The 12423-nt window shown below is 37.0% G+C and overlaps 2 protein-coding genes across 4 annotated transcripts; both read right to left on the minus strand.

Annotated features, from left to right (window-relative positions):
• Positions 1-91: 91 nt before the first annotated feature.
• Positions 92-5195, minus strand: LOC126788267 (UDP-glucuronic acid decarboxylase 6). 3 transcript variants are annotated; one of them, XM_050514239.1, is made up of 13 exons: positions 4994-5195; positions 4305-4425; positions 3454-3540; positions 3096-3183; positions 2880-2971; positions 2603-2667; positions 2437-2525; positions 1856-1933; positions 1645-1738; positions 1230-1296; positions 1086-1149; positions 933-973; positions 92-605 (listed from the first exon to the last, which is right to left on the minus strand). In XM_050514239.1, the coding sequence occupies exons 2-13, from the start codon at positions 4392-4394 to the stop codon at positions 420-422; spliced, it is 1041 nt and encodes a 346-aa protein (XP_050370196.1). In that variant the 5' UTR covers positions 4395-4425; positions 4994-5195; the 3' UTR covers positions 92-419. The 3 variants fall into 3 exon arrangements, with proteins under 3 accessions (XP_050370196.1, XP_050370197.1, XP_050370194.1); XM_050514240.1 differs by lacking the exon at positions 4994-5195 and adding an exon at positions 4785-4817; XM_050514237.1 differs by lacking the exon at positions 4994-5195 and adding an exon at positions 4597-4759.
• Positions 5196-6980: 1785 nt separating this feature from the next.
• Positions 6981-10689, minus strand: LOC126787416 (uncharacterized). The gene is made up of 3 exons (XM_050513309.1): positions 10141-10689; positions 9357-9524; positions 6981-8690 (listed from the first exon to the last, which is right to left on the minus strand). The coding sequence occupies exons 1-3, from the start codon at positions 10687-10689 to the stop codon at positions 6981-6983; spliced, it is 2427 nt and encodes an 808-aa protein (XP_050369266.1).
• Between the last annotated feature and the right edge of the window lie 1734 nt (positions 10690-12423).

Raw genomic sequence — 12423 nt, forward strand, 5'->3', positions numbered from 1 at the left:
CTCAAATCAGACTGCTACATGGAAAGAGATGAAACAGTTAAACCTTCTCTTGCATTTCAATTATAGGTTGTGAAGATTGGTAACAATATGAAATTGAGAAGTATAATTTTATTATTTAGTAATCATTGGAATAACAAAATTCGGGGGTTCCTGGTAGTAGATTTGATTGAGAACAACTTAAAACTACAGGACGGTGCTGAATCCCACATTCCCACATTTTGAAGTGAAACAAGAAAAATATTGTTCACCTAATTATTATTCTGTTATAGCACAATGAAGTAAAAGTGTAAAACACACAGTTTGGCAATCAGTGCTGTTGGAGACGAGCAAACTCATACTGGAGCACTCTAATCTGCAGACATCCATTCCATGGCCAAAAGTCTGATCATCTATATTTCCAAATTTCAAGCAACAGACAATTAGTTCTTTTTGGCTGCTCCGAGCCTCAGACGGAAATCCTCCTCCATTAGAGGCAGACCTTCCCTTAACGTTATTTTTGGCTCCCATCGCAACAATTCTTTTGCCTTTGTGATGTCGGGTTTCCTTTGTCTTGGATCATCAGGAGTGTTCTCCACCCTCTTAATCTCTACTTGCGGGTTGATGAGCTGCAAAGCCAAATCCATAGGTCAAGACTATTGATCAACGTATGCGAATTAACTGGTTTCATATTTCACCCTCAAAAACTACAATCAGAACCACATTAGAAACTTTCCCTTTAGATTTATTTAACTACCATTTTACAGCATTACTAGGAGACTATTTAGATGTTACCATGTAGATATGTATTAATCTAGCTAATGTAGGCAAATTGCTCAGCAGCCCAATGATTCTTCACGAACTAGAGAACAGCTTGCATTGTTTTTGTATTCAGCAAGCATGTTACTTAAGGACTATCTTATACCTATGAAGGGAACAGAAACAGTAAAACTTACCTCCTTCACTGTCTCTGCAAGTTCGAGCATTGTGAATTCACCTAGCATAAATGGGTGACAAGGTCAGTAATCATATGAACACAGCTATATTATTTATGTATCCACAGCAAATGGCCAAATGCACACCCCATAACATAGTTTCTTAAAGGTTACCTGGGTTTCCAATGTTGATGGGTCCAGTGTGCTCTCCTTCCATGAGACGGATGAGGCCATCAACCTAAGACATGTCAAACACGTAATTACATTCCCAATACGTTGTGATACATGGCAGAAGGTAAAGTCAATTATTTCACATACCATGTCAGAAACATAACAGAAACTGCGAGTTTGAGTTCCAGGGTTTTGGACCGTCAGAGGTTCATCTCTGCAATGTTGAGACAAAACATCGAAATGAATTTTAAATGAGAGAAATTAAGCTTATCCAGTAATCCGCCAATGGAAATCACATTGCACAAAAAGCAACTAGAGTAAATCCTTAACATCAAACACATCATCGCCATGCCTGGCCAAGTGATCCAGGTATAGGAAGTCATTTTCAAGATTAAAGGTAATCATGAGGTAAAATTTGGTTTCCCCAACATCTTAATCATCACTTAGCTTGAAACAATGCCACAGGACATGCTGTCTTTGCTTTTCAGCAGAAATAAATTGAAAACCAGCAAGTCTTTATATTCTTCTGCATCATTAAAACCATAAACATGCAAGGACTCACCGAAGTGCTTGGGCTATGAAGTTGCTAACTACACGCCCATCATCAATATTCATGCGAGGGCCATATGTGTTGAAAATTCTAGCAATGCGAATTTCTGTCAGAACAAAATTAAATTCATCAAGCAAATAAAGACGAATAACTATTACCAATTTCATCATTGAAAAAAAAACAACAAAAGTGAGTAGGAGGATAAGCATATTTGAGATTATACCTATCCCATGTTGCCGATGATAATCAAACATCAAAGTCTCAGCAACACGCTTGCCCTCATCATAACAGCTCCTCACTCCTGTTGTCATAAGATGCATTGTTCTTGTTGATATCAGGTGCTCGTGAACTTAAATTGGTTCTTAAACTTGGAAAGCAAACAACATTCTGCCTTCTAATGTTTTACAACATCATGTTATAAGTCAGCAGATTATGTATCTCAGTCTCCATAACATATGCCCAATATTATGGTAGCATAATGCTGAAGGTGGAGCTGTAACAACACAATATAGTTCACTAAAGATGACATTTTCTACCTTCCAAGGGTAAAACTCATGAACAGCTAGCCATTTCCAGAAACTCCCTCATGTAAGTTTGTCTTAAATGAGTGGAGAAAAAAATTCAAAAAATTAAAGTTATTCTAAGAGAATGAAAATAATGTGAAGGTCCTTTTGCTTTTTGCCATAAGTATCTCCCTATGAATTATATGTTGTACACAAAACAATCTTCTTAGAGTCAACATACAGCAAAGCCTCTCAGAGTCAACATACAGCAAAGTTGAGGAATAAAATGAGGAGCACTTACCAATTGGATTAACATTACCCCAATAGCTCTCAGGTTGTGGGTGCACAAGGGGATCTCCATATACCTCTGAAGTTGATGTCAGCAAAATCCTGCTCGGATGTATTTACTTAAGTAAGAAAATTTGATGGGGTTTTACTATAATAAAAACGCAAGATTAATTACCCACCTTGCTCCAACTCGCTTGGCAAGTCCAAGCATGTTTAGAGTACCAATCACATTTGTTTTTATTGTCTGTTGGAAATCATGAGTGCAAACGTCAGATGTCAAGAAATTTCATTATTCATATATAATAAATGATTTTAAGGAAACTTATATCTTACACAGTTACACATAAAATGTCAAAATGTACTTTGAATGGGAAAAATATGAGTAGCCTTTTGACAAGAAGATGATATAAGTAAGATCTCGATGTTTAATGACCTGAACCTCATCTATGTACATACCTTTACAGGATTGTATTTGTAGAAAATTGGAGAAGCTGGGCATGCAAGATGGTATATCCGATCAACCTCAACCAACAATGTCTCAGTTACATCTATAACAAGCAAAATAAGCAATCAACATCATCATTCCAATCAAAGAAATGCTATTGCAAAGACTCTTCACAATTAAACCAAACTACACGAAAGAAACATTTGAATAAATCATAGAGTATGTACCATGACGAATAAGCTCAAATCTGGGATGACCAATCCATTTTTTAAGATTGTCCTTGGAGCCATTGAAGTAGTTATCAACAACAATAACCTGAGTAGAAATTGGAGACAACGTTAAATCATGATTCTAGGAAAATCTTCATATGTATGCTTCATACCAAGTGTCACTTTATTTTGATTGTTTGAGGATCTAGCATTTTACTGTATCTATGTAAGAAGCAGCCATTTTATTATAGAATTATGAAAAGTAGCCCTATCATATATTTATATACATTTCCAAAAACGTCTTGAAACACTTCTCAGCTGAAAAACTGAACCTGAGTTTTTTTTAGAAGAAGAAGAAGAAGAAACAAATGCTGACCTCATTCTTTTCATTTTCCATTAATCTGTCAACCAGATGAGAACCGATGAATCCAGCTCCTCCAGTAACTAATATTCTCATATTGGACTGTCATCAACAATGTAAGTACACAAAACAGAGCATTGGAATCAATCTATGATAAACAAGACATACAACTGGAATGATGATACTTATCAGGCATCTAATACCAAACAAAATTACTTCTAAAATACACAGTAGCATGAGTTATACAAAAGTCTAATGACGACATCTCTGCAAAGAACAGAAGTATAATATTTCACCCAAACTTCAAACGAGCTAGATCTTGTTACAAGGCTGAGCAATACTTCTTTCTGATCTACATAAGTACAGACATGAGGAGTTGAGGACACAAGCAGAGGTTCGATTGTCTGGGCAATGAGTGTGGAACATAAAATTGCAAGGAGAGATATCAATCCCTAACCTCTATAAACCAATCTGGATGATGTTCTTTAATATACCGCACTCACTCACTGACAAAGGATCCTCAGTAGATAATAATGTAAACAAACTGAGGAGCTTTTAGGGGGATAGCTGAATTTTGAAGATCTAGTAGCTTGAACAATTCAGACCAAAAAAGTAGCTTGAACAATTTGTACGGGACTACGGGTAATGCAATTTATAAGAGCAAGAAGAAATAAACAATATCAGGCAATTGCCACAGTTTTCATCAAGTTATTTGAGGTATGAGTAAATGCTGATAGAGAAATACAACAACACAGTAGTACAAGTATCACAGCCACATATTGAAATCTGTAAAACCAACACAATACTTACTGTAACCCAAAACAAAGATGAGTGGATAAACAAACAAAAGAAAATAGCAAAGAAACCTGAAAAAATTTGGAAAAACGCAGAGGGGATGGCAAAGGAGGCTGCTTTGTTGTAATAGGGTGATCACCATTGGAGGAATTGGTTGCCATTTCCTTAAGATCCCCTCTAAAATCCAAACACCTATAAAAATTTACCCAACAATCAAACCCTGTAAGTCAACATAAATACACACTACTGGAACTGTAATCTGAAATTGACAAACAGACTAAAGATCATTTTTTTCCTTCATAAAACAAGAATTTCAAATTTCAATTCCCAAGCTATAGAAAAGGACTGGAGCTTGAATTAGACCTGCAACAGAAAATTAGCCTCAGATGAAGACAACCCAAAACCCTGAATACCCTTTGGATCCACAAAGCTTAGTGATCAGAACCCATATTTATAGTCACAAAGAATTCCACGAAACCGAAACTTCTACCAAACGTTGAATTTAATATAGAAAGATAAAGAAATTAAATTAAAGAAAATCAAAGATAGACCTCAAATTCACGGAAAGTTGAGGCTTTTATGATAGCTCCTCGATAACAATAATTAATTTTGAAATCACCATATTCCCTTCCCTTTGAATATCGTTTTATATTTGTTGATTACTTAATTTGTCAAGTAACGAAAACTGATTTTAATAATCAAGCTGTAAATATTTACTTTCTACCCGAGAAAAATTGCAGTACGTAATTGTCTTAATTACCTTCTGAAACTAGAGATTCTGTGGGGTTATTGGGTTTCTGAGATGAACTAGCTAGTTTAGAGGGCAATCGTAAAGTGGATTTGATTATAAAGAGGTAACTAACTGTTAAGTACCAGTCCGAAGGTAGATGCTTTGGTTTCCAGAATCTAATCTACGATGCCACTTCTGTTCAACTGGTGGTGGTCTCTGCCTGACTGGTTAGTGGGTTGTTCCTTGCTTTGGTTTGAAGGCTGGAATATGATGCTCTTTGCGTGAGTTTGTCTTTTCTACGCTTACGCATCTGGGTCACAGCCACGTGTACAGTACAAGTATACAGGTGGTGTGATTTTTTTTCTTTTTTGGATATTAGTTTTCATTTTTCTTCTACAAATTTAGACTTTAGAAGTGGAAATTAAATGAGGAGCTTCTAAATGTGCCGAGTAAAATTCTATGTATACCCAGTATATTAATAAACTCAACAATTTGTACGAAAATACCCTTTTAATCAAACCCAACAAATACACCTACCCAGCAAAACCCAACAACTATATTTCTTATAATTCTTAGATCTTATAAATCTAATTCATCTGTTGATCGTATTTAGTGAAGTATATAATCAATTTGAATAATATGACATATATGAATCTGGGCGTTGTGTTATCATGTTTAACAGGTGTAAGATTAAGCTTTTTTTTTTAAAGTATTTGATTGAAACCCTTTACAAACTGATTATTGATTTCAATTCTTATATTAGACCCAGACATATCATAAGGTTTGCAATTATGGTTGTAAGTAGACTCGAGCCGCTCGTATTCAACTCGCTTTTAACCCGTTTAACTCGAGTTCATAAAGTTAAATTAGCCGAGATTGAGCTCAATATTAAGCTTGATCTTGAAAATAAGCCGACTTTAAACAACAACGATTAGGCTCGTTCGACTCGTTTATCTCGCGAGCTAGCTTTTGCTTGTTAATAACTCAGCTCATTTATTAATTATGCTTGATTTATTAATTTTTATAGTATATATAAAATGTAATTTTCATATAAGAAATAATATTAATTAGAATGAGCTAAAATGCTTATTTCTATAATAATTAGTTAAAGACTTTAAGTTCAATAACGAGTTTGATTTGTTATTTTTAGTTTACTACAAATAAAAAGGATTCTGTATGATGCTATGATATCAGATTTTAAATTTTTTTAATTTCTTAATTTTAAAATTTTGATTTCATATGATTCAACCGGCTTGATTTAAGTTTGAGTTTATCTAATAAAATGAGCCGACCCGAACTTAGTTAGTGCTTTTTCGAGCCGAACTGAGCCGAGCCAAGCTTGAACATGAATGACAAAAATCAAATTTTAGGCCGGTTCGAACTCAATCAAATGAAAACAAACCAAATATAAATAACTTAGTATTGGCTCGCCTCATTTACATCCCTATATGCAATTGATTGAATAGTTTTTTTCTCCGGTATTGTGTAGCCTTTGCCTCTAGCGATTTCATTCATACTTGCAACAAATGCAAGCCCCCGATGTTCACTGAACCACATATATGATCGAAATACATTTCTCAAGTCTCCACAAGTTTTCTTTTTTCACATGGGAAAAGTTGAAATATGAAAAAATGTTGGGTCTAGTTAGATATTTGCTCGGTACATTTAGCAGCACCCAATTAAATAACTGGGGTCCTTGTGTGATGACATAAGAAATCGGTTGTTGACATGCAAAATATCATGTTCTTACTTTCGCGCAGTGCTTTGGTTCTCATTTGATCATTCCACCAATACATGAACAGAAATTTATGCCACTTCTTTGGCGCAACGCACCAAATCTAGGGTTCATCCTCGCAGAGTATGGGGAGAAAATGGGAAACAATTTTGTTGGTGAGAGGAAATAAGTTGGATTGGTAAGTATTAGGCATTTTTAGGCTGGATACAGCAAGATAATTTATGTTCGAGCTGATATACTTAATGCCATCGATATACAATTTTGCACGCATATGGTTACATATCATTTTTGTAAAGCATGTATCTTACAAGAGATTTCATACAAATTAACGTGGCTTGAAGGATTCTCCCATTGAACAAGTTCTTTGATTTCCTCTTCGATCTCTCTTGTTGCTCTTATCAAACCACTTACGCAGAAACCTAAAGAATTCAAACATAAAACGATTTGGCCCTTGAGCTCTTCATCATTTTCTGGACAATGAAATTTATCAACAACTTCCTTTGAGTGTTGGAGATAAGAACTTACTATCTCATCCATGTCTGCATCCTCTAAACCACAAACCCTAAATGTTTTTAAGGTATGCGGTTTTCCCAACTCGAGATCACTAGATCTGGCACTTTCCTCATCATCAAGCCCTTTCTCAAGAACTGTTACAGATTTGATCAGGGTGATACCCTTAAAGCAACTTATCAAAGAGCCAACGATCTTCTTGAAAAGTTCAAGATCACATTCCAATATATGGACAATGCCCTTCCAAGAACCCTCGAGTGAATTTTGTTCAAGAACTCCGATTGCATGATCACTAAGAACTAGGAGATCCATCATTTTGGAGATAGAACCCATGAGCTTTCCATAACAAGCACTGTGAAAAGGCAAGAACCAGAAATTAGGCTCCACATCAGCTTCTGCAATGAGCTTCCCCAGTTCCTCAACGTGAACTTTCAGACACTTTTGGTTCTCTCGCAATTTTGCTCTTCCAGACTGAAGACTCACTGAGTCAATACACTCATGCAATGCCCCGAAAGTTCTAGATAGTTGAACTTTTGCAAGAGTGGAAGCTCTAGTGGGTTGCAACAGTAGCTCGACAATAATCGATGACGATAACCCAATGAAGGTTTCGGTGATTCTTGCGATGGCAAATTCACTTGGAGCCCCAAAATGTGTTCTGCCCAAAATTAGTATTGCCCCAATTACTGCAGAAATACCACCAGCTTGGCCATACATTTCACTTCTTCGAAGAAAACTGGTGAAAATGAACCAAGGAATTAGAGATAAGAGTCTAATCGGTAAGACCCTTTTGAACAGGAAACTAACAAAAACTCCATATACACTGCCCAAGACAGTCCCTTGTGCTTTAACATTTGCAACTTTGAATGTTGCCTCTCTAGCTGCAGCTAAACTGATAGCGACTGAAAGCCCTGACCAATGTGCCTCTTCTTTGTTGAATTTTAAGCCAAAGAACACAGCTAGCCCCAATGAAAGTGAGCACTTGAAAGCTGCCATAACCCTTTTGCTACTTACCTTGATGGAGAAGTTACTCCACATTACACTTTGTTTACTTGCAGTAATTGATTCTTGTTTTTGTGGAATCCCTAGTTTGTCCTGTGGAGTAGTACCGGAACTTGTTTGTAATATATTTCCATAAAGGAGGCGTATACAAAACAAAAAGAAAAATGGGGGTAAATCCTGGTGTGTTTGTGGGATGGTTTGAAGTGTTTGGAGGCACCTAATATCATTTTCTGGTTTTGATTCGGGAAAAGTCATTGCATCTTGACAAGGAATGCTTCTATGTAAGCTTATTTGCTCCTCAACTAGTTTAAGTAGACCACATTTGAGCTCTCCATCCACTACCCCAACTGGGAACGAAGAAATGCTACTCAATGCCCTCTCCATTCCTTTTAAGGGTATCTCCAAACCTTGCAATCTGTCTCTCGGATTGACATTGCTGCGTCTCAAAAACTTTAGTTGAAGTCTCTCCCATTTCATACTTTCCTGTACACAAGACATAGCCATATTTTGGGGTCACTGCGTCTGGAATGAGACATTGATTTATGTAAAGTGTTTTCTTAAGTATGGCTATGCCTATTTTGTGTATCATAATACCATGACAAGCATAGTCATAAGGCGAGATCTGTTTGAATAGAGATGTCATTCATTGGGGTAATTCTATATTAGTGATGTGATGTACAATGTCTCGAGCAGATAAGTTAAATTAAACCTAACTACTGTATACTTCTATATTCAGTCAACATAATTGAATCAAGGCCAAGTTGATGAAATATGGTAAACTAGCTCTATGCCTCTATGGTACACTAATGCATGCATGGTGTGATTAATCCCGAAATTATGCGGTCATTGTATTGTAAGTGAGGTTAGAGAATTAAAATCACATGTCAACTATAAGATTTCAAATGCATAACATGCACTCATGCACCATAGAAAAATCGGATGAAATATGGAAGTTGATGAAATACTCGTTAGCTATTTTATGAGAATCTCCAAACTCGCGATCTATCTCAAGGCCGCCCTTGGCATTACCAAATAGGCAGATTAAAAAAAATATCTTAAAAGCATATAGATTAGATTTTACAGCAGGTAACATGAATATGTGAAGATTTGTTCTGTAAATACTGCACTATACGATATTAAATTGCTCACTTGGTGGTGTTTGATGGTTTGGAAAAGTTTGGTCGCCGTGGAAGCCAAGGACTTTGTTGGAGAAATTGAAGCAAGCGCAGATGCGTCATCTTGTGCACAAAAAGCCTTCACAAAGAGCTTGAGCCTCTCTGAAGCATTCTCCACAAGCAATTTTGAGCTCTTTTTAACCTGCGAAATTCAAGTAATTATTTAGTTTCTAGCATTTCACAAGCCAAATTGCATGAGTTGATCTATGAACGTCGGTTTAGCTTTCCAGATTACACTCAAAGAATTGCAATCATTTCGAACATTTCTTTTGGCCTAACTTGATAATGGACATCACACATTCAGAGTTAGTAAGTATCTCAGATAAGAAAACAGGGATATGCCCATGAATTTATAAAGACTTGAGCCATTCTTTTCATTGACAATTAATTCTAAATGTAAAACCGAAATTACGTTAATATGGTACAAGAGACAGGTTATTTCACATGATAATGTCTTTTGGTTACATATAGGCTCTAGTCACCCACTATTGACGTCCAACATGTATGACATACTTGAAAATTCATCACATTGCGAAATGAGTTAGATATATATGACAAAATAAGAATGTTATAACCTACATATCGCTGTATAAATAAGGGAAATGAAATTTACATTCTTCATAAATTCACCAGTGATTTAGATTATTCCATCCATTTTTTAACTGCCTTTGAACATTGTAGTTGCAAAATTGATTCATGCAACTCGATCCATTCATGGCCATTATATAGTTAGTACTTACGGAACAAACTAGTAGTACCTCTCCACAAGCCAAGCGTGGGAATGGAACCAACAAAGCCAGAACACAAGCCAAGACCCCAACTGCCGTACTCGCTGCCACGTGCACAGGGTGCATGATGGTCTTCGTACTCCCACCCTCTTTGAAAGCAAATACGTACATAATCACAATCTGTCCCAAGGCTATGCGCTTGGACACCAAATGAGTAGCCTCTCCAGGCAGAACCACCACAAATGCCGCCACACCAACGGCCAGAGCCGTCGTGCTGCTCGAAAGGTGAGCTGGTTTAATGAGCGACAGGCTCAAGATAGCCAGCCCGACGCTCTGGATAGTGGCATATAGGGCGAGCCAAAATCCATGGAATGTGGCACCTAGAGTTGCATCAGGGGCAATGAGGATAACAGTGAAGTAGGAGAATGCAGGGAAGGGCACTTGGTGTCGTAGAGAGAGAGGGCCGTAGAGGGTGGTGATGGCTACTATGATACAAGCTAGAGCGGTTCGGAAGGTCGAGGTTAGGCATGTGAGCCACATTTCTCGGGAGTACTTGGTTTGTTCTTGGGAGGTTGCCATTGCTTCTGAAGGAACGGAAGTACTCATGTTAACTAAGATCGGAAGAAGAGGGAGGTTTATAAAGAAGAAGAAGAAACTCATCATGACGTAAAAGCATGCAATTTGATAAGTGGAGCCTACTGTCTGTACTGAATGGATGAAGCACCGATTGCTAGTGATTATTATAGTAGTGATTTGTGAAGCAGATTTCATTAATTTGTATAAAGAGTCGTGGAATACATCACTGCATGCCAACTGGATCGATCACATTTAGCGTTATTTGGATAATGAGGTTGGGAGTCAAAAGGTACGTGTACGTTCCGTTGGATACGTAGGTTTGTCGAGGAACTCATACTCATGAACTCGTGTATCTCAACTTATCAACTAGGCTTTCAATTTGTTCAGCAATTAACTCAGCTTAGGCCTCATTATTTAGCCCGTGAAACTAAAAATCTCACTGAGGCCCGCAAGCCCGATGGGCTTTTACCCGATTCGGTCCGCGAGAAAACCCGCCAAAATCCGCTTCCGTAAGTAAAGGACTGGGCTTAAATTAGAGGTGTGAAACCCAGCCGGGCCCGTGGGCCCGGACCGTAAAAGCCCATTAAATAATAAAATATTATACATACATATTTTATTAGGTTTAGAATAAAACTATTGCATTATGAAACAACTACATAAAGGAAACTTCTCAGGATCGATCGACACAATTCGATATGATCGGTATATATATTTAGGGATCCTGTAAAAATGTCATCCAATTCGGACCTCATTTGACCGTCAGAATTTCCGGTAATCCGAAAACAACACTAATATGTCATAAGGGAAGACCCATTACCAAAATGTGAACACCGAAAGTCGTTTGCATATCTGAAATCACCTATTTTTTGTCACCGATTGTGTGTTGTCGCACCAATGAAACCCATTTGGCAAAGCCCCAGTCAATGAGGATTTTAATATGTCAAAACGTCTTTTTTTTCTTGACCATAGGTACGGACGGTCAAACAATATCTAAAACGGACGAACTTTTTACGGGTTCCCTAAATATATATACTAATCACATATGCTGGTGTCGATCAACCATATTTTGAACTCGAATTATTGATCGCTGAAGCGTCCACTAATGTATCATAATCTTTATATTAGGTTTATAATAAAACTATTGCATTATAAAAGCGACTATATGAAAGAAACTTCTTGGGATCGATCGACACCAGAAAATGTGATTGGTATATATATTTAGTGACCCTGTAAAAATTTCATCTAATTCGGACTTCGTTTAATCGTCGGAATTTTCTAGTAAATCGAAAACACCACTAATATGCCATAAGGGAGGACCTATTACAAATATGTGAATGCCGAAAGCCGTTTGCATATATGAAATCACCTAATTTTTGTTACCTATCGTGCGCGCTCGAACTGAAGAAATCTATTTGGCAAAGCCCCGGTGAATGAGGTTTCAATATGTCAAAACGCCTTTTTTTTAGTTGACCGTTGATACGAACGGTCAAACCATGTCCAAAACGGACGAAAATTTTACGGGTTACCTAAATATATATACCAATCACATCTACTGGTGTCGATCGACTATATTTAGAACTGGAGTTGTCGATCGCCGAAGTGTCTACTAATGTATTATAACCTTTATATTAGGTTTATAATAAAAACTGTCACATTATGAAGCAACTATATGAAGGAAACTTCTCGTAATCGATCAACACCGTCTGATGTGATCAATATATATATTTAGTGATCATT

The sequence above is a fragment of the Argentina anserina genome, chromosome 3 (genome assembly GCF_933775445.1).
Source record: "Argentina anserina chromosome 3, drPotAnse1.1, whole genome shotgun sequence".
Classification (NCBI taxonomy): Eukaryota; Viridiplantae; Streptophyta; class Magnoliopsida; order Rosales; family Rosaceae; genus Argentina; species Argentina anserina.

What these genes read in the sequence shown, in the direction of transcription:
- LOC126788267 (XM_050514239.1), bottom strand. Translation starts at nt 4,394, where the DNA reads ATGGCAACCAATTCCTCCAATGGTGATCACCCTATTACAACAAAGCAG. An exon ending in GTTTTTCCAAATTTTTTCAG is followed by an intron (nt 3,541 to 4,304) that starts GTTTCTTTGCTA and finishes TGTTGATGACAG; the next exon opens with TCCAATATGAGAATATTAGT. An exon ending in ATTTGAGCTTATTCGTCATG is followed by an intron (nt 2,972 to 3,095) that starts GTACATACTCTA and finishes TGCTTGTTATAG; the next exon opens with ATGTAACTGAGACATTGTTG.
- LOC126787416 (XM_050513309.1), bottom strand. Translation starts at nt 10,689, where the DNA reads ATGGCAACCTCCCAAGAACAAACCAAGTACTCCCGAGAAATGTGGCTC. An exon ending in CACGCTTGGCTTGTGGAGAG is followed by an intron (nt 9,525 to 10,140) that starts GTACTACTAGTT and finishes TGAATTTCGCAG; the next exon opens with GTTAAAAAGAGCTCAAAATT. An exon ending in AAACCATCAAACACCACCAA is followed by an intron (nt 8,691 to 9,356) that starts GTGAGCAATTTA and finishes TCTTGTGTACAG; the next exon opens with GAAAGTATGAAATGGGAGAG.